The sequence below is a fragment of the Festucalex cinctus genome, chromosome 14 (assembly GCF_051991245.1).
Source record: "Festucalex cinctus isolate MCC-2025b chromosome 14, RoL_Fcin_1.0, whole genome shotgun sequence".
Classification (NCBI taxonomy): Eukaryota; Metazoa; Chordata; class Actinopteri; order Syngnathiformes; family Syngnathidae; genus Festucalex; species Festucalex cinctus.
This window is the reverse complement of record NC_135424.1, coordinates 14,420,195-14,442,537: the sequence shown is the minus strand read 5'-3', so window position 1 is coordinate 14,442,537 and position 22,343 is coordinate 14,420,195. Positions and strand designations below refer to the sequence as shown.

At 44.3% G+C, this 22,343-nt stretch overlaps 1 protein-coding gene across 4 annotated transcripts in view; it reads right to left on the bottom strand.

The window, feature by feature from the left end:
* Positions 1-10,855: 10,855 nt before the first annotated feature.
* irf2bp2a (interferon regulatory factor 2 binding protein 2a) overlaps positions 10,856-22,343 on the bottom strand; it is a 43,514-nt gene continuing 32,026 nt past the window's right edge. Inside the window, exons 2-6 of one of the 4 annotated variants that reach the window (XM_077494571.1) lie at positions 21,971-22,059; positions 21,795-21,896; positions 13,569-13,718; positions 12,157-13,016; positions 10,856-11,960 (exon numbers count right to left, since the gene is read on the bottom strand). In XM_077494571.1, the coding sequence (XP_077350697.1) occupies positions 11,242-11,960; positions 12,157-13,016; positions 13,569-13,675 (1,686 nt within the window). In that variant the 5' untranslated portion in view covers positions 13,676-13,718; positions 21,795-21,896; positions 21,971-22,059 and the 3' untranslated portion in view covers positions 10,856-11,241. Of the gene's footprint in view, positions 11,961-12,156; positions 13,017-13,568; positions 14,439-14,525; positions 15,119-18,123; positions 18,264-21,794; positions 21,897-21,970; positions 22,108-22,343 lie in introns of those variants that run through there. The other 3 variants (XM_077494572.1, XM_077494570.1, XR_013278303.1) reach the window with 3 other exon arrangements.

Below are 22,343 nucleotides of genomic sequence, written 5' to 3'. Positions count from 1 at the left end.
ACAGCTGAGGTTGTTCTTTCTCAACGGCCGACGCAGGGCTATAGACCTGCCAGTAATAACTCACAGCCAAGTTGCTTGCCGCAGGATGCAATCACTATGCTGATAACATGTGCGAGGACGCAGTGATGCACACACCGGCAAGGACGTTATAGATTGATCAGAACAAATAAAGATTGTTTTTAAGATGCTTCTTTTTGCAATATTCTTCTTTAAAATCACTCTATGAGGCCTATACTCTTTTATTTGATGGGGTGTTTTCAGCACTTGTAATCTGTTTTTCCCCCCGATTATAACGAAAACAAATTCATTATGTATGGAAGCATGAAAGTGCTGTCAAAGTTAAAGAGTTAACTCATTGATTAATCTAAAAAAATTATCGCATTAATCATGTATTAATGCAGATTAATCACACTATTAATTTTGACCGCAGATGATCTTTTTGCTTGACAGTGGATTGTTACGTTAAAGGTTGCACAGGTTGTGTTTGAGCAATAAAACTAACTACATGCATTAAAGCATTTAATAAATGTTTGCGTATGACATTCAGAATATTTGGTCATGTCAAACTATTGGGGTCTTTTTTTTTCCATTTTAAATTATGCAAGTAATTAACTGATTCGAAAAGAAGAGGATGAGCATGTGCAGTGGATAAAAAATGTTGAAGACATCCTCATAACATCAAATTTTGAAAAAAAAATAAAACATAACAGGTGGTCTTTAAATTTGGTGGGCAAAAAAAATGTTGATAAATAGCTTTTTTAATTAAGCGAATAATCATGAAGGTGTGATTAATCTGATTAAAACATGTAATCGATGGACAGCTCTATAATATAAACACATTTGAACATACTTTCAGGCTAAATTGGTCAGCATGGATCAGTGATATGGTGATCGTGTCGCAACACAGAGGTTGTGGGTTCGATCCCATGTGATTGTGACCATGTCGAAGTATCCTTGAGCAAGATACTGACAACCCCCAGTTGCTCCTGATGCTGCATCAGCAGTACAGGTAAATGAGTAGTCGAATGTAAAGTGCTTTGAGGGCCTTGTAAGGTGTAAAAGCCCTATATAAATGAAGTACCATTTACCAAATGCTAAAAACAGCATTTTTCCCATAATGCAACAGCGCATGCGAAAGTAAATAAAAAAAAATATTTAGACTGCATTATACTAATGTCTGTAAATTGAGATGTAAAAAATTTTACATATTTTTTATGGTTTAATTTTGTTTGCAGCGCATGATTTCCATTCTACATTTTTTTCCCATAATGCACGGTTTATGTGCATGCACAAGTCGATATTTTGTGGCATATAAGTTTTGAGCAATTATGAAGTACATTCAAACATATTTGAAAATACGTTTAAATGTATTTTCCAGTTAAAAGTGTTTCCTCCCCATTGGCTGTGAAATCACTAATTCAACAAACACAATTGGGCAGGTGAGGTCATGCCCTGCCCCAGTCACAGAGTGACTGAATGGCGCAGGCATCTCTTTGTGTGTGGGAAGGCGGGTGATGCATCGACGGTAGTCGTACAACTTTGTAAAGAGAGGCAGCGAAGAGTAACGAGAAGGCTTTCGGTTGCCAACGTGACAGTATGTGCACTCCTTGTTTCCGTGGCAACGGGCATATTGACACGCTGCAGTGCTGTGCTACTGGAAGTTGGCAGGCATCCAGGAAGCACCCCGCCTGCACACGGAGCTCGCATTGTGCCTTTCAGCTCGGCACAAAGACAGCATCACTTCATCTCTTCGGAATCTTTATGGGTTGAAGACTATTGTGAGGACAAATGAAACCAAAAGTGTGGTTACGACCTTTATAATTATGATCATTACGGCATTATTTGCGGTTGAGGTGCTGGGTGAGATGGTTGGTAGGGAGTGAAAGAGAGAGCGACAGAGAAAAACATTGCCGGAGGGAGGGGCGAGGTTCGCGTCACGCGGCGCTCGCATGTAAAGATGAATCGAGCGAAAGGTGATGCTCGTGTTACGTTACAAGAACATACAACCGGGCCGGGCGGGGGGAGGGGCCGGGCTCGACACCAACAGATGGATAAACCCAGGAGAGGAATGCGTGCCAAGCGCCAACTGTATCAGCGGCTTGCTGGGGCATGAAAATGTCAGGCGTCAGCGACGAGCCACGCGTTCCCTGCTATTTATATAATCCGCCATGTGCCGCATGTACACATAAGGCCTGGAGAGCGGGAATGGCGGGGGTTAAGGGGAAGAGCGCTGCCAGGCAGAGGCGGAGGCGAGATGAGTGCGTGTGACTCATCTCTCTATCGGCCGTAAAAGCAGCCTGGCAGGAGCCGCCATTGCTCGATGTGTTCAGACAAGCCGGGGAGGGAAATGTCAACACCGGGCAGGCAGGGCCGCGCGCGGCTAACAACCGCATGGGCCGATAAAGGCTAGCATTATCTCATCTCATCTCACACACCGACGCAAAGGCTGTACTTAGACCCCAGGCAAGTGGTTACTGGTCATGATGGAAGCGACGTGCTGTTTGGAAGCGCTGGCTTTTGTCTCGCTGCTGCTGCCGCCTTGGCATGAGAGCATAAATACAGAGAGGAAATTTGCAAAAGCCCCACGCTGGGGTGAAAGTCATTTAGTGGCTTGGTAGTCTCCAATTAGTGACTGGCTGGTGAACAAGTAACCCCATCAAAACACATCAGTTGGCATTTTGCTACACGGCCTTTTCCAAAGCCCTCGGGGTCTGTGTGGACGGCGTCCTTGTCCAGACAAAGCCCTCTAAAGCCTGGATTTCATTTCCACATTGTGCCCCGGTGTCCCCTTCATTGTTGATTTTTCCACTATGTGCAAGGCCAGTGCGTTCGGAGCGCTCTGTTAGGCCCGCGTCAAAAGAAAAACTATCCGCAGCGGACGGCTCGGCCACTCTTGTTATTCATGTCATGCCTGATGGTTTAGCGGGGCGGGGTGCAGAATTTTCCAGAAGCAGCTGTGTGCTCGTGAAGCTGACAGCCCAAAAAGGTCTCTGATTTCCCTCCTTTCTCTCTCTCTCTTCCCAACCCCCCACCACCGCACTCAGCCCCTCCTTTCCTTTCCATCAGCATGCTTGGCTCAGTGCCCAGACTTACTCCAACTCACACTGAAACAGAAATATCCGCACTCACCCCCACCCTTCCTCCCTCCGCTGAACATATCCCTCTGGCTCAACGGCGAAGCTTCCATCACTCCGGATGACATTGGATCATTTTTCTCCCCCTGCACATTCCAGCCAAAGAGGAACACAAGGGAGGGGAGCGGCTGCCCTTTCTGCCTTGTGATTATATCATTACAGAGCTGTGTATACACTACAGTATATCCCACACAACCTGTCATTAGCCAACTTTTTATATGATGATGGGACACAACTGCATTGGGTTCTTCCGTTGCTACGCAGACCCTCCGCCTTCGTTCGCCCACCTGTTGCCAAATGCATCAACGGTGTTATCAGCTAATCGGCAAAGCAATGCAAGCCCTCTAAATAAAGCGGCCCCAGCGACAGTTGTGTAACACACGCGAAGTCACCAGCTCCAATAATAGCGGCCACCTGTCAAACGCAGGCCACGCTTGCACTCTCCAAATGTTCCGTGACTGGGAGGCGGCAGACTCGCTTATCGAGGAAATAGTTTGCCAAAATGAAAGACAAAAGTGTGAGGAGTGTGGACAAGACATTAGGGCTGAAACAGTCCTTGAGTCAGCAGAGTACCTCGGCAAAAAATGGCATTTTTATACCTCGGACACCCGCTTATTTAAGTGAAGACTATCAGAAAGATTGGTCAACGTAATATTTGCAGATCAATGCCTTGGAATGCTTTTACTTTGAACGTGTCGTAACGGCTGACCTAATTTGGCTGTGTTTGGGACGTTTATATTGCGGTCACAAATTGTTGCTACCGACGTCAACAACACAACTTCAGCCTTAAATCATGTTCAATTGACAAATAAATGCATTAGAAATTAAATATGTTGACATTTATTGTACAGCACCAGCTGCCAGTGTTTATCCCCGGCTCCATGCGTTAGAGGCTAGCAGCCGTAGCAGCGAGTAGCGGCTAGGCTAGCAGAGCTGGCAATTTTTCATGGTCAATTTAAGAGACGCACACTGTGATGCTGACAGCCTGACACAGTTGCCATTTTTAACAAAACAGGCGTACTCATATGTGCAGTTTTATCCAACAAAATCGCTATTGTGGTTCTGACATCACTTCGTCGCATCTACCAAAATCTATGGCAAGAGATTTATCTGAAATCTCACTTAGCCTACTAAGTTTAAGTAAAAAGAATACTAATCTTAAAATGAAAACCAGTTGGTCGTTCATTATCAAGTGGAGAAAATAGCATTAACCAAGCAAAAATGTAAAAATTAGATTTTTATCGGAATACCCGGTTGTTCGATAGAATTCTCAATAGGATATCTACAGAGGGAGCCATCCCAAAGGGATAAATAAAGTCAAGTCTAGGTCTAAGTCTAAAATAGCAAAATATTCAATAGCAGCAGCCCTGCAAGACATTCTCTCCTAGCCTCTGCAGTGGATGCCACTACGAAAACTTGACTGACAACAGCATTAGCACTCAAGAGGAGAAATAGCTCCCATACTCAGTTATGTAACATCCAGAGAAAATACAGCGAGTCACACACAGTTTATGCCACAGATACAAATGAAAGTGACAAAATATCTAAGAGTGACGCTCTTATCTGCTGACAACATGGAGATGAAAGAAGGATCTCTCAGCAAGCAAAGTTGTGTGCTTTTTCATTCCACAACTCCAGAGCGTAATTGTGTGGTTGTGGCGGAGGTTGATTTCCGTAGCACGCAGACGCGCACTCGCCGCGCCGCAGCCCGACTTGAAAGGGCAATAATTATGTGAGGCCGAGGCCCTAAGCGGGAGCGAGGCTAGAACAGACAAGGACGGGGAGGAAATGAGCTGCTGTGAGCATCCCATAATACATCACCGCAGATCTGCTGACACACCCCAGAACGCCAGCCATTCATCAGCCCAGCGGGCCGCTCCCTCGTCAGATACACGCCGGCGACGTTTGCATTCAGATAGTAAAGTGTTTTACTACATCACGGCGCTGAAGCTGGAACAAACTACTTGATGCCGCCTGGGTCTCCTCAGCCTGTGTTTACCTTAAATGGACTTTGTGTGCTTCTTCTGCTCGGAGATACAAAGACATGCAGACCTTCACGGACACACACAAGGCAGATCCCAACCAGCACAGAACTAGCACCAAAAATATTTAGACTACAATAGCCATAAACTATATACAGTAACAAGAAAAAACTACTTCTATTGTTTATTGTGTTGACCATCATTGACTACGTTTACATGCAGTCAATAATTCTTTCAAAACTCGGATTTTGAAAGGACAACGTACAACGTACAAAAGCCCAAATATACTCCAACTCAGATTTTAAAAACCAGAATAATGCTGCATTAGAGGATGGTCGGAAGTCGGATATATCCGAGTTGGTTTTTCCCGGTCCCGACATGAAAGCGTTTGAGGTGAAAGTAAACAACCAAAATGGCAGATGACCTCCAGAAAACTTGCCTTCTCGCAATTTGCTTCATTTATTGTTTTTGTCTTATTTTATAAGCATTACAGTAGTTCACCGTATAATTTCATGCACTGAGATAGCGGCATAGCTTACTGTCACGTGCGTTGTGTTACGTGAAATTATGTTGAATATTTATGAATGAAGAAAGCTATCTAGTTTTATACGCGAGTAAATTGTGTTTTATGGTGTGGCTTATGTTTTATTTATGTGTGGTATGTTTCCAAAGGGGTCGCCATTGTAGAGCGACGTTACATTGTAGTCCGTCAGTGAAATCGGGGTACTTTTTTTTTTTTTTTTTTTGACTTCAAAAGTGGAATTTCCGAATTCAAGGGGGCATTCCCGTCCACACTTGCTGGTTTGAACTCAGAAAAATACGACTTCTGACCATCTGTGTTAAACCTTCTTTTGAGTACAGGGACTAATTGTATACACCGCGGCTATCTTACTTCTTAAGCAAGCCTGACTTGAATACATTAATTTCTCTGCAACGCTTTCACTTAATTTTTTTTATCTCTCCTCCAAACTTAACACAGTGTGTATATAAAAACACATATATGCGAGTATATAAATCAGGGAATCTGGGGCGCAATCCACGGGAAATACTCAAGCAGAGGTAAACAAACATGGTGACGCAGCACGGAACCACACTTTTAGAGTAAGGAGGAAAGAGACTACTTTATGAGGTGATGTCTTTGATGACTGTAGAAATGTAAAAGCAGAAATGATGTCTACTTGCATAATAACGTTGTTCGTACCTCACGGTTTATATCGGAATACGTATAATTCTGTCCGCTCACACATGTAAGCAGGTTAACCCGAATGTCTCAGAAACCGTAATTTTGACCTGAATATGGACTACATGTAAATGTAGTAACTAAGTTAGCCCCCATTCTCCAATGAAGAACATAGGAATGAAGAGGATGTTGAAAAATAATTTTGCATTTAGTGCAAATTTGCATTTAGTGCAAACTCAAATTCTGGGATTTGTGAACTCTTGCTGAATCCAGAGTAGCGTACTTTTTTTTCTTTTTTTTTTTACAAACAAACTTTGTTGGTGAAAGAGGCCCTGTTTCTCATTAAAAAAAAAATAAAAGTCGCATTGCGGTGAGCTGAAGATCCTTGTGGAGCAAAGCTGTGCTAGCTGCTCACATGTTTACTTTTAGCCTGGCTCATGCTGGGCGGTAAATCGAACTTTAGTCTGGCATGAGGAGATGGGGAAACACAGGCCAAATACATACATTGGGTGGGTGGGGTGTTTGCTACAAGGGCAGCTGGAGCGCAAACCTTCTGTGGAACAGTATAGGCTATTGAACGTACAGAGAATCGGATAGAGAAAAATAGGCACACTAGATAAGGCATCCTGATTTTCATGCAGCGTAGTAGCAGTACGCCATCTTATCAGCTGATCCCGAGCCAGGCGTCTGGGTTTGTTGCTCAGCAGAAAAAGAAGAGATCGCACTGTGCTCGAAAGCCCAAACGCTCTTGGAAGCGTCCCATTCTTTGTCCTCGTCTCTCACTTCGCCATGTTCATTTTTCATCCGCTCTCCTTATATTTTTTTGGTCCTCTTTCCTTCTTCCTCTCCTACCTCCCTCCCTCTCTCAGCTGCTCCACTTACAAGATTTGGCAGCACTCCAAGATCTGAGAAAAACATTGAGGCATAGCTTGGTTTGATGTCTGGAAAGAGAGGGAGGGCGGGAGGGAGGGAGAGGAAGAGAGCGAGAGAGTCCTCATTTCCATTTCACAGACTTGATTCATAGCAACACGGCAAGAGAAAGACAGAACTGTAAGAATGTATAGCGGGAGAGTGACTCCCAGTCAGACAGAAGTGTAAAGATAAGGCCGACATGTTTGCACAACACGAGTAAAAATAGAGATTTGTATGACCTCGGCTTAAGCAAAACTCACTGAACCCTTTAGAGAGAGAAGGCCCGTTTGGCTCTCGGCATTGTAATCAACTTAACGCGGTTGGCTTTTATGGTCGGACCAGCCAATTGAAAAGCCAGCCAAGAATCCGAAAGGACGTTTTACACATCCAGCCATGCTCCTCCTAATTGCCGGTTGGAGCTCCAACTTCTCCCTCCTCCCGTTCCCTCCTTCCTTTCCAGCGCCTCGACAAGAAGCCTTCATTACGGGCCTCGCAGGAGGCCGAGTCCAACTCCAAAGGGAAACTTTGATTGATGAAAAAAAGAGGCCGATGTGAGTGTGTCCTCGATACAATATTTGCTGTGACCTTGTTTTCACTGACAGGTCTAAAATTAAACCAAGCGGATCGGTTATACACGGAGCGGGAAAATGTGGTCCAGATTTGCCATTTGGCACATAATTGTGCTAAACATAGATGGGTTAGTAAAACAGCTGGCAACATGTAATACTTCACTGTCTCCCACATGGGCCAAAACTCCCCATTAACCTGCTTGTGCACTTCCAAGTAATTCAATGGATGGAAATGCAGATGAATTATGAATCCACAAGTATTTATACACAATCATTCCCATATCGCCAGTTGAGTTTTACTTTTCAACATAATTACATTCTCCTTGTTCTACTGCATATGCCGTCAAAGTGTTTAGCCAAACTACCAATGAAAACACATCTTGAAAAATCATGTTTTAGTGATTGACTCCATTGTCAGCCAGAAATGACATTCAAAATATTCGTGTCCGCTATAGATCAAAATCGCCCCTTTCATTACGTATTTTGGAGACGAACCACAGCACGGACAACCTGATATTATGAACATGATGTTTTGAGCAGATGACGGATGATAAATGCGAATTCTGAACCCTGTGGGATACTCGCACAAGGTCAACATTTACCATGAAACTATCAATTATGCTGAATTCAACGCAAAACATAAATGCAATACTTGGACGACATTGTGAGTTTCGAAGAAATGTATCATTTTACTGTGTTACACAAGCTAAGAGGAACATAAATGACTCAGAAATATGAGTCTGTCTTGAGAGCTATTAGAAAGGAATATTTGAAAATATTAAGTAGTTTGTGTTGTTTGTATAAAATTAACAAAACAATACAAAAATAAAAAGTTATCATCACATATGAATAAAGCAAATACATCCCGTTTGCTTATTCAAGTCAGTCAGTGCACTTCTAGCTCTAAGTGTTGTTCCAGAGACAACAAATATGAACTGTGACCTACCCAAGTTGTGGCCTCATTACCCCATCAACATCTTTGCGTAAGTCTGCATGCCGACCTACAGTTTAGTTAACCATTAAGCGGCAAGGCGGTGAGGCAACACACTGGCCAATCTGTTATAGCCTCTCACTTAGCCTGATGAACAAGGGCCCTGTCACATATATCAATCAAACAGCCAATGAGGGATTTTACAACCATTGATTAAACAATACGCCGCAGCGGTAAAGAATACCACCGAGATAGTTCACAACATACATACATACAAACTAAAGTTGTCATAATGCAGTCAAACTGAATGAATGAATTTGCCGAAGAGACGTCAGTTTTGCTAGCACTTGGCTGAAACAGTTTAGCATCAAAGCTAGGTCTCATCAGAAGATTAAACATTAAAACTCCCTGAAGCTAGGTAACACATTAACTGAAAATTATCCCAGCATGCCTTGGTAGTATAAACAAAAACAAAATCATAATAGTTAAATATTTTTTTGTGTGGCTGTTTACTGACTTGCCTCTTACAACGCCGCTTATGAATCACATTAGCATCTACCGCGCACTCATTTCACTAGTCACTGCGTTATGGCACAGACACCGTAGATATATTATCGCCGCATTAGTCACAGCGCATGCTATTTTAGTGAACAAACACGCATCGGTCCGGTTGCGATAACGCTTAATGGCAGTGGTTACAAATGTGCCTTTGTGTGCTAATGTGCAAAGGACCACACACGATCGCTAATCTTTGCTGGCCATTCCATTCTGAAGCACAAGTGGATCAAAGTCCTGATTCATAAAATAAAGTGCACATTGACTGGTAGATGGCGGGAGTGTGACTAACTCAAGCGCTGACCTTTATCAAACTAGCCTGCGTTTCTGGTTTTAAAGTCCAAGTGATAAGCGGCTGATAATAATACCAGTAAACGGAAAGGGGCTATAAACAAACCGCAGGCTTTAAAATGACATATATTGAAAGACGTGAATCATAAAATGTTTTATCTGCTTTTGCAGTTTCGGGGCTATAGGACATGTTAGCTTCAATTAGCTTTTGTAATTAGTTCATTGGGAGCAAGAAAACATTTGATAGGAATCGTGCCAGTGAGTCAAGAACCGAACTGCTTTAGTTTGTGTGTCGTTGCAGAATTTTTCATCCCAGCTCAATAAAACATGAGCAGGAAGCAGATTGTGTCTCAAATAATTACGCAACTACCTACTACATCAACACGCACGCATACACGCACGCGCCCACTCGGCACCCCCACCCAGCCCTGCCAGCCAGTGTCTGTTTGCTGCAGCGTCAGCTACATGCGAGTGAGACTTCTTTGTCTGGAGGCGCCAAACCAGTCAACTCCGCTTGTCGTTTGACGGCACACTAACTACCTTTTGTCATTTAATGACCTCATAGGCTACTCGCATTTTGCGGGGATGGGTCGGGACGCCATGTTGCCATCACACGCGCACACACCCTGACCTGCTGTTTACATTTTACGGCACCTCTTTTGTGAATCTGCCATCTTTGCATGTGAAAGGGTGCAGTCAGTATGTGGGGGGGGGGCACACTGCCTACTGTAGCAGATTCCTGCTCTTATTATGGCGGAACATTGCAGTCAGTGTGTGATCTATACAGAATGTGGGAAATGTGTTTTGCTGCACTACAAATGCACCCAATTCATACTTTGCAGTCTGCACTGATGTTTTTATTGGCCACTAGTGATTGGAACAAAAACAAAAGGCTTCTAATGTTGGGCACAATCTGCACGCCAGCTGCAGCTCGTGATGGATTCGGATGCAATTCCGAGTGATTCACACCATAACTTGCATTGACACATCATCAGGGCGCTGATAATGGTGCACGTTTGCACATTACTGACACAACAGATTCCATCTGACTGAACATGACTCGGCACATATTTCAGTAGGCAGCAGTCAGTTAGTCCTGTGCAAATGGAAGCAATTTGGGGGATTGGGGGGCAATGTGCCTGTTATTACCAAGCGCGCTTTCATTTTTTTTTAGCAGTCATGTGCGCAGAGACAGGGTGCCTTTGTGCAGCCCGCTAGCCAACTTACGTCGTCCCGAGGCGTCACAACAAGCAGCCCGGCGGCCCCTTAACCACTCGAATGAAGCAAGCTCAGACAATCGGTTCATACAAGATCAAGAAATTGTATTTGGCAATTTTTAAACAAGTGCATACAAGTACAGCTAAAAGCATTTCAGTTTTGCCAAGTGCTCGTAGAGTAGCATTAGTCACATTCTACGTTAAACAGGAACTGCCACCAGACCTAGAAGTACATCGAGAATTTTGTTAAACATCAACAAAGAGGAACGTAGTCCATTATAATGAGTACATACCTTTATCTTCAAAAATATAGAAACACAATGTATTCAAAAATCAAAAATTATACAACCATGTTTACGAAGTATACTCTTCCCTTGGGTCCAATATGTACAAGTCTGTTAGTTTGTTTGAATGGTATGTATGTGATATTTATATATTTATACTCATTTTTTTTTCGTCTCGGAACCAAATCAAGGGTCCCTCTCCTTTTTTACTTTGACGTCTCCTGCCAGGATGGTGGCGATTTCCCCCTGCATGAAAGCCCACGGTACGTTGGAGCCCACCAGGGGACACTTCTCCCCGCTTGGACAGTACACTTCACCCGTGGCGCCTTGCTGCTTTATGCTCTCCCTTGAGCAGGGGAAGCAGAACTTGTGAGAGGGCACAGACGGGCACTGAACAAAGTGTGTGTCCTCCAAACGCTCGTGGCACAGCGTGCAGCACAGGGGTATGCTGCCCGGTACCGAGGAGTCCGGAATGCTTTGGGGGTGCACTTGGTCCATGCCTGGCACGTGGGGGGTACCTGCACCTGATGCATCTCTCTGCGCCAGCCTCCTCTGACTCATGGAGGAGGGCGACAGGGGACTGCTGCTGTTCCTGCGGGTGGTGGAGTGGACCTGGTTGGCGTCCTTGGGGGAACTGTTCCCGCCCGCGTTGTCCGCCGCCATGATGAGCGCCGCCATGGGGGACTGGCCGTTCTGGGCTGCCTCCGGCGGGGTGGTGCGGGAGTGGGGGGATATCGTGGAAGGGGGGTTGGCGAAGCTGGGAGGGGGTACCGGTGGCATTTTGAGTCCGTCGGACGGCGGGGGTAGCCACTGCTGCGCTTCTCCGTTCAGCTTGGCGGCCGTGCCTTCGCCCTCCGGTTCGGGTGACGCTTTTCTCTTCATGCTGCGGGGGTGTTTTCCTCTGTCTGGAGGTGGGAAAGGGTTAAACACAGTGTGGGTGAGTTGCTCGGCTCAGACAAGGACACACGTATGCAGGCAGAGTGGAGAACATGTATGTAAGCAGCACATTTCCCTTTGTGGGGTGACACAGTACAAACAAAACACCATCTTAAAGTATAGTAACAAAAATAAATCATTAAAAACCGTGTTGCTGCCGCCTACCTGACTTGGAAGCCGAGGCGCTGCCGTCGTAGCCCATCACCCTTTGTTGCATGGCCGCATGGTCCTTCTTGAAGCGGCCGTCGAACGTGTGCAGAGCCATCAGATCCCGCACTGTCTTGCCCTTGCCCATCCAGTCAGGCTCCGCTCTGCCTTTGTGTCCCTCCGAGATCTCCGGTGTCAGACTGTCCGGTCGGTGCTTCTCCTTGCCGTCGCGCTCGTGCTCGCTGCTGGACACCGAGGCGGGTCTCTTGCCCAGCTCGGCGGGACTACCGGCCGCCAGGGCGGAGGAAAGCCCCATCTGGCCCGGTCTGCCGTTGACGGCGTGCACGGGCGCCATGCTCCCGTTCACCAAAGGCACAAGATTCGGGGGCACCGCGCTATTCCGGCGCGGGTTGGGACTCTGGCGGTTGAGCTCCGGCGGCTCGTCGGGCTTAGGAAATCCATTGGGGACGGGGATGCCGTTCGCCTGCCGTCCAGACTGGTACTCGGAGCCCAGCCTGGGGGGGCGGTCGGAGGAGAGCGGGTAGCGATCCAGCGGCTGCGGCGGCCGCGAGCCGGGGTCCCCCGCCGCCGCCGCGGCGTGGTTGATCGCCTGGATCTCCTTGCCGGAGAGCTGCGACTTGACGGGCCCGGGAGACCTGCCCTCCTGGAAGCCGTGAGCCCGCTTCAGCTGGCGGGCGGTCTCGATGACAAACTCGATGCGGTCCGCTCCCTCGTAGTTGACACATCCCCTGCACACGGGTTCGGTAAAATCCCAAATCATGGCCCAGGGCATGCGGGGCAGGTCGCACAAATAACACGACTGCCTCCTGGAAGAAGCAGCGACCGCCGCGGACGACATGGCGCTCGTCGTCGACCCCCTGAAAACAAACCCAAAATGAAGCTTCTTCCTCTCCTCTCCTCTCTCTTTCTCCCCCCTCGCGAAAGCGGCTAAAAAGCAAGTTCCGTGTGGCCAAAAAGGAGCCGAAAAGTGGTCCTTTCCCGGCTGAGCGAGTGACGACGGTGGAGTTTCACAGGGAGAAGTTCATGTCGGTGTGTACTTTAGTCGGGCGCTCGTCTATCTAGCGCCGCTGACTCAATGTACTACTGGCTCAATGTGGACCAGTGACGTCACCACGCCCGCTTCCACTTCTATTGACTTGATTTCTTCGACAGAACCCCTCCGCACGCGCTCCACTCTCCCCCTCACTTTACTGCAGCCTCTTGCCACTCACCCTGCCCCTTTTTACAAACAATTTCACAACACAACAAAACAAATAGAATCTAAAAATTTAACCATTTGTCTTACTGTTACGAAATAGCTATGAGCAGATCCCTATTTTTCCCTCAGCAGGTCTGCAAAAATGTGCAAGAAAAAAAAAAGTGTCTGCAGCCTAGCAGCAGAGCGCCAGAGGATGGAAAATAACACTCACACACACTCAGCAGAGCGGCTCTCCAGCTCCTCCAGTTGACTGCTGCTTTGTCCTATTTTCAGAGCTTTATCCGCTTCTGGGCTGAGTTGAAGCTTGTTTTTCTTCATGCGAAGCGCCTCTACGCCACCATGTGCTGCTGCTACAACTGCTCTGTACAGTCAATGAGCCCACAAAAAAAAAAGACTATTTTCCTCATCATAAATAATTGTGGTATAAAAAAAACAGAATTTCTAAATTTTTGGCATGCATATTATGCTCAACATGTTCACAATTTGTGCTGCGGCCATGTGGAGAAAAGAGAAGGGGGAAGGAGCCTCCATTAGCCATTAACCAGGAAGCTCTTGTGTCATGAGGTGGGGATTTCCAGACATTGCTGTTAACTCGAATGCGGTTTAATACACACTCACGTCTTTAAAAACACTAATGTGATCCTGTACAATAGCACCGCCCACTCTGCTTTGCATAAGAATAAAGTACAAAATGATAATCTTCTTAATAGCGTTATTGTTGTTGTATTGCGACACACTCAGAGAATGGCGCACGGAGCCATGTGCCCACATTTCAAAACACAGATTAGCATGAATCAGCCGTTCACATGTGTGCTTTTAAAAGAATATCGGAATATTGGCTACAGCAATCAAGCTAGGTGATTCACTGCACTGTTATTTGGCGGTTTTACTCAGTGGAAGAAAAAAAAAATAGAGACGTGTCGTCGTATAGTGCGAGCGTGCCAAAATCCCCTAAAGTAAAAGTGCAGGTTTGAAGCGGAGGAGTGTCTCAGTAGTTGAGATTCCTCCCTCTCATCTGGGCTCATTCCAACTCATTGCAGCTTTTCGCCTCGGGCTTTGGGTGAGGCAATGCGTCTGAAACCTGCAGACACAAAGCAGGATGTGTTTGTGCAAGTCCATGTGACGCTGGGGGAGAAAAAAAAAGGAAGCGAGATGTTTAGTCACGTACCCTCATCCGCCTCACCCATGTATGGGACGTGAGGCCACTTGGCTGGCGGCCTGGAGTTGTGAATCATGCACGCTGGCTTCCTTCAAAGGCTCTCCACCAACCAAATCAAGAAGCTATGTCGCACTATAATTATGCTCTTACCATATGATCTTGGATGATTGGGTTTGTAAAGACGCCAACATGTGAACGAACACGCCTGCGAGTGCGCCTCCGGGGAGTGGACGAGTTATTTTTGATGGTAAACTGCAGTCCAAAGAACGTTTCCCCATCCTCGCATTCTCTCAATCTGAGGCCTTGTTGGGCGAACAACAGTAGGAAGTGTTGTTTGGGCTTTATGACACGGTTAGGAAATGACTGCTATGGGTGGGAGGGGGAGTAAATAAACAAATCTTCCTTTACGATGGGTGGGAAAGAGTTGCCTAATGCTTTGAGACCTTCACTTCCGCTCCAGCAAACGTTTGCGCAAGCAAATAGCAGCGCATTGTTACACAAGACCGCCACATGCTGGGATTCTATTAAATCTCAAACGATCTGATTCCATATTTGAAAGCCCCATTGATGTAAAAAGAAAAAAAAAAATACTGCAGCGGCTTTAAAGCGAAAGCAGAAATGAGATGTACAAAGGCGACAATGAGGAAGCCAGACATGCACAGATGGCTGGAGTGGCGATATGATGCAGCGTGTATACAGTAAAAATCACCAGCGTGTGACCCGGCTGGCGGCTGTCTAGTTTCAGTGGAGCCGCTCAAGCAGATGGGGTGGCTGCAGAATGCCGCTTTTCGGCAGTATGGAAAGTGAGACGTGAAAACCGCCAATGAGAGTGACGGCCGGGGAATACCCGGCATGTGACAGCATCACACGCCTGATGAGATGACATTATTTTTGTACTCTTGCACTTCCCCAGTCTGTTGAATATTAGAACGGCAATCTTTTATTCATGGGAAAGGATCATTTTATATTCTCTCTGAAGTTTTCTGCCGTAAAAAGTAGAGCGCACAAGATGTTTTTAGTGTTTTTTTTTTTGGGAGATTGTTTTGCTTTTCCTCCCCCTACCAGCCTCGTGTTATATAACCTGTTTAGCCGCTGAGGCGAGCACCAAGCTATGAAATGTTACAAAGACAAAAAAAGGAGGATAGAACAGGACAGTGTGAGGTCATATTAGTGAACAATACTATTGATGTGACGTATCATATTTTGTGTATTGATCTGTGATTCCGCCCACATTCTATTTTTAGCCACAGATTTGAAATGATCAAAGCTCAGATACATTTTGGAGCCCTTCATAGGACAACAAAGTCTATCTGCCAAATCAGCAAGATCCCGTTTAGGGTTGCAAAATTCTGGGAAGTTGGAAACTCTCCACATAGCAGGGTCGCTTGCAACAGTCATCTTAAATGTCATTTAAACAAGTTTCAGGATAATCCTGCTTTAAGAATGTTGAAAAACAAAACAAAAAGAAGTGTTAGCTTTTTGCTGTCCAATAAACAACAAGCAGCAGTTTGTAAGCTAGTGAACAATCCTTCGTAAAAGGTCTCAAGCTATTTATTGTTACTCCCAGGTGACGTTTCCTTTCAAACTAAATATGTAACAAAAGAGAAATACACATATTTAAAACAACCACATGGCTTTGCCTTATTAAACCTGTTTAGCTTAATGCTAACAAACAAGGCAACATGTCTACACATGCTACTGAATAGCATCGGCATTGTAGGGTATACCCCTTTTAGCAAATGACGTTTGAACAAATACAGTGGACAAAAATTATAACAATATCCATCCATCCATCCATTTTCTTGACCGCTTATTCCTCACAAGGGTCGCGGGGGCTGCTGGCGCCTATCTCAGCTGGCTCTGGGCAGTAGGCGGGGGACACCCTGGACTGGTTGCCAACCAATCGCAGGGCACACAGAGACGAACAACCATCCACACTCACACGCACACCTAGGGACAATTCGGAGCGCCCAATTAACTCATTTGCTCCCAAAGACGTATTTATACGTTTTTTTTTTTTTTTTGGGTTGTTGTTTTTTTATACTAGAGCACGGTTAGAGGCTTTGATGCAGCCTCTGACCTGAAGAGGTCGCTTAAAAGCAATGGTAGTTATTACAAAATTCGGCCATCAGGTGGCAGCAGAGTATAAGAGATCAACCAGGCCCACGTTGCAACAAGCAACTTGTGAATAATGATGAAACTTAGCTATATTCTAATGCTAATTGTTGCAAAACGGAAACAGATACAAATATACTTTGTTTTCCTGATGAAAGAAGAGACTCTAAACTTTCTTTTGGTAGGGTCCATGTTTTTACAGCAGTAGAACACAATAATCTGTGGCCCTTGCAAAAATCAGTCAAAATCCAGTAAAACAGGGAACAGGGTTGCTTCAGTGAAAAAGGCTGGGAGTGAATGAGTTAACCTGCCATGCATGTCTTTGGAATGTGGGAGAAGACCGGAGTACCCGGAGAAGACCCACGCGGGCACGGGGAGAACATGCAAACTCCACCCAGGAAGGTCCGAGCCTGGACTCGAACCGGAGACCTCAGAACTGGGAAGCGGACGGTGCTAACCACTCGACTACCGTGCCGCCCACTTATAACAATATATTAATTATATATCGCTTAGCTCTCTTAGTCACAAACCTCGTGCATCCGTATTTATATATTATACTGCCCCCAGGTGGCCGGGGTACGAACACCAGAATGAGTTGCACCATATCTATTGAAGTGAAGCAAAAAAAGAAAAATGCTTTATTTTTTATTTTTATTTTTATTTTACATTCTATTAAATTGTTAAATTACTGTATGTTTTTGTTCAGTACAATATCACAGTGCTATTTTGTTTGGAATTATGAGCGTGGTAGTGGAACAAATTCTCAAGACTTTGTGCAACCTTTTCAGCAGTAAGAATATAATCTCACTACTTCACATAATAGAGAAGTTAGAATTTTTTTTCCTCAGCTAGACCTGCCCTGAAATGTTTCCAGGTCAAATTACGTGCGTCTGTGATAATAGGATTCCAACAGTTTAGATTCTTGTCATAAACAAGGAAGTACACCGCTGCACGTGAGCGACTGTACAAAATGGAGGAATTCAAATAAAATGGAGGGTCCGTCTGCAAAAGGGAAGGAAAAATGTGCCGGTCGAGTGGAATCTGGGGGCTGCAGCGGTGATGTCATTGGGCCGGAGCAAGAGGCAGAGAGTGAAAAACAAGTCTCCCTCTTTATTCTGATCCGCTTTGCAGTCCCCGCAGGAGGTGGGGGCACGGTGGGCGGAAAAGGGATGAAGGAGGGGCGTGTGTGTGTGTGGTGTGGGGGAAGGGGGGGGTTCTGGCAGTCGGCCAAGGCAAGGGCTGCTGGGAAATGGCAAAGGATGCCAAGCAGGCCCCACCGCCAACATTAGAAGCTCACATCTTTGTTCTCAGAAACCTGGTGTGCTGCCAAAGGCCTCATTTGGGCTCCATGGCATGATTACACTGGATGTAGGCCAACTACTGAGAGAGCCTGCTCGCCCTACCCGCCTCCCTCTCCCTCTCTCTCTCTCTCTCTCTCTCTCTCTCTCTCTCTCTCTCTCTCTCTCTCTCTCTCTCTCTCTCTCTCTCTCTCTCTCTCTCTCTCTCTCTCTCTCTCTCTCTCTCTCTCTCTCTCTCCCCAACACTCCCTTTATGCTCTCTCCCAAGGCTCTCTCTCTCTCTTTTTCCACTGCCTTCAAAAGCCCGCTGCCAAACACGCAGTTGTTGCCATGGCTGCGGAGAATGGAAAAAAAAAAAAAAAAAAAAAAGTGAGTAATGAGTCAGGCTTGGACACAGATGTGCCACATGTGTATCCATTTAGAAAAAAAACAAGGCGGCAATACATCCCCTTTAATCTGCTGGCCTATTCAGGAGGAGGGCCACTGGGTACATTTTACAAGCCCACGGTGGGGGGAAAATCTAAATGAACGTTCCGCCTGCATCCATTTTCATACATGCTTTTGACGGCGCGGCTCGAGTGCACATGTACTTTAGGTAAGCAGGTACAGGAAGGCCTTCTGTTGCCTTCTGGAAGCCTGCTTGCTTTGTGAGCCAACGGCATCATTTCCTGTCTTGCGGAAACCCCCCGAATATTTTCAGTCACAAATAGAAAGATGTGAACGCCCCTTCCCTTCCCCCGGGCTTCTTGTTGTTCAATCCACTACTGGCTGCTTCACGTCGGCTATCATAACAAATAACGTCACCAGGCGTTTTCCTTTAAAAAGACAACTTTAGTATCTGGTATGGTGACCAGATTTTGCTGAAAATCAAATATACAATCAATTCTTGCCAGGAACTACAATATTTATAACAAAGGTAACCACAATCTGATTGTGGTATTACTTTAGCTAATGCTAAATGCTATCTCGGTTGACAACTCAACAGCACGAAACATTGACCGGCGACCGCTGCATTATGCTAGTAGGCAGAGATGGCAAAAACAACAAGTCCAGAAAGTCAAAACCCTGCTACAGTTTGGCTTTAGCCCCTCTCGCTAGCTAGCTAGCTGCCTAGCAAGTGAACAATCACCCAGGGAGCTAGCTTGCTAGCTAGCACCTGGGAATAAACCAAACTGTGGCAGGTTTTTTACTTTCTGGACCTGGATTTCTCTGCTAGTAGGGCTACATTTCCCAGGATCTTAGAAACGGAAACAGGAAGTAGTTCTAGTTCCGGTATGACGAAAACACGCTTGCCAGCGATTTAACATTTACATTCGTTTTTAATTGGTTTATTGCATTAATCTCGATGGCAACTGTATGATTGCCATACACATTGCCCAAACAATTGGCTTGCTGACTGGACAAAACAACAACAAACGGGATACAAGGTTCAAAATGAGGCTGTCCCAAATAACAAATGACATCTGGTCACTGTACTTTAGTATTGAGCTTTTCCTGTCACAAAATGGCAACCCTGTAGCAAAATACGGTAGCCTTTCTATTCTTGCTGCGAGAACAAATATCCCTGCAATATAAAAAAAAAAGAAAAAAGAAAAGAAAAAAAAAAGCAATTTTAAAAATGACCGAAACATATTTTATTGCTTTGTTTTCTACTCGAAAGAAAAAGAAGAAGAAGAAGAAGAAAATAAATAAATAAATAAATAAATAAAAACGAGGAGCATTTCTGAGCCCAAATAAAACTTTTCCATTGCAGGCTTATTTATGACCACAGGTCCTGTCTATTTTTGAGCTGCCAAGCAGTCAGTGGAATACGGTGCCTGACATCCTTGGCGAGGTAGCTAACATGCCTTGCTCGCTTTTCCTGGTGCCAAGCTTTGCAATTATTTGCGGCTGTTTGTGTGTGCGCGCGCAATTTATTTATTTATTTTATTTTATTTTTTTGATGTTTTGACATTCCCACTGTCCTTTACTGTTATTAGCTGGAGGACCCTCGTGATTTGTGTGAGCTCCTTTGCATGTATTCATTTGCTTAACCAAACAGTTGCATAAACCGCTGGTAAATAAAGCATAAAAATATGCGTGGACATGCATATTTATGACATTTTTATTTGGAGGGCATTTCAGGGTTGGGAGAAGATGAAAGCAAATGAGAGGATAGATGCAATGTGTGAAATGTTCCTCGATAGCATGAGTGCGTATGTAGCAAGTAAATGAGATTGTGGGGCTGCCATTAGTTGGTTAATTTATGTTCAATTTAGTAATGTAATAAGTATTTTATTCTTAATCTTTTGAGGATAAACAGATTCAGGGTGTAACTAAACTACAGCTTGCTGATGTCAAGTTACTGTCAGGGTGTAAATTAGGGGTGCGCTACATTGAATGCCAAAGTCAAGAAAATCAAACACAAATCAAGTTACTGTTACATATTTGGAATACACTTTCTTTACAAGGCCAATCACAAAACTATTTGTTTGCATAGCTAATTATGTACAGTGTCCACTACTAAAAGATGAGGATCATATGGAGCTGTTATAAGTTAATACGAACAAACAGATTGTATACAAACGATTTGTAGCAACATATAAAATACCTTCATGATTTAAGTTCTCTGTGAGAACTGTGTAAATATATATATTTATGTATGTATTTATTTATTTATTTATTTATTGTCTGTGCTGTTGAGTTCTCAAGACATGCTTCACAGCAATAAATAACTGTTGCAAGAGACTAACAGCTGGGATAGAATGCAAAATATGCCCATAAAAGTGAGGGAAAAGAAAATGCCATGGCAGATTGATTTGTGCTTGCCCTTGTGTTTTTCATTTCACAAATCACAAAAAAAAAATATATTTGTGACATCAGAGGTCACTAATGTTGGACTCCCATTCTCAAGGAGGAACTGGCAATGTGGAGTACTGTAAACATTTTTGATATTAAAAAATATTCAAATATGTGAACATGTTTTCAAGTACGTTCGAACGTACTTGCAAGCTAAATGCTAAACACTTATGCATACATAAGTTAAAAAGAAAAAATGTTTCTTTTTTTTAGCATTTGGCCTACATTCTATCAATACATTTTAAAATTAAGTAAACATTCTTTATTCATAATTTTTATTGTTTAGTATGATCTCTGCAGTGCTTGATTTCTGTTTTTCTCCGTAATGCCACTGGCAGTCCGCATGCGCAAGTCAATACCCCGTGGCAATATGGGGATAAAATGCTAATTGGAAATCATGCACAGCCGGCATAATGAAAATGACAAATAAACAATGTTTACTTACTTAATTTTTTTAACACATCCAAATAATGTAGGCCAAATGGTAAAAAAAATAAAATAAATTAAAAAAGCAACTTGCACATGAGCAAGTCAATACCTGGTGGCATTATGGTAAAAAATAAATAAATAAATAAATAAATAAATAAATAAATAAATAAAAATAATAATAATAATAAAATATATTTTTTTAAAGGTTTTAGCATTTAGTCTACAAGTACATTTGAACGTGCTTTCAAATATGTTTAAACGTATTTGATAATACATTCAAACGTACTTGCAAATATTATCAAACGTATTTACATATGTTTAAATGTATTTGCAATTGCATTCTAATGTATTTGCCAGTCAAAAATGTGTTTCACTGCACTTGAGTTTGAGTTCCTCTGCACCTGACTCATCCCAGCATGCCTTTCAGGACCTTCCTTGCCTTGTGCACAGGGGGACAGGAAACTAAACTCTGGAGGTTAAGTCAAATTTATTTATATATCCCTTAAACACAAAAGAGTCTCCAAGGACTTCACAAGCATGTTAAAGTCATGGAATGGTGAAGAATTGAAGTTCAACAGGCCGCGTCCGGCCTACTTACCGCTTAGTTGCAGACCCAGCTGTTATTCCTTCAATGTGTGTTTTGGTTGGGTCTGCACATGTATTCTGGGATTTGTCACCATGCCAACAACACGCAGAAGATCTGTTGAAAAGGCCCCAAAGTTAATCATTACTTGATATCTGTAATTTAAGTGTGTTAAGAATTTCCAGTATTACCTTTGTGTTCATTTGTATGTTATTCAAGCGGTCCAGTTCATGTGCATGTGCATAGGTAGTGATGTCACACTGGCAGTGGAACAGCATACCTGCAGAAGGTGCGACTCAATCAGTGGAATCTAGCGTGTTCTAACTTTCATTCAGCCACATGCGTCAATGACATAGTGAAGCGTGACAAACAAGTGTACCGCAAGTGCCTTTTCAGAATTAGCCATTACCTGTTGCACACGTTATTAGTGTTTACTAATTAGCGTATCGGTCGCCAAGTCAGTGACAATCCGCTACCGGAGGTTGGTGTCTTTCAGAATAAGAGCATAAAACAGGAAGTGGTATGCTAACTCGGAAAAAGTTGCTAACAGCAGCTTTTGGAAAG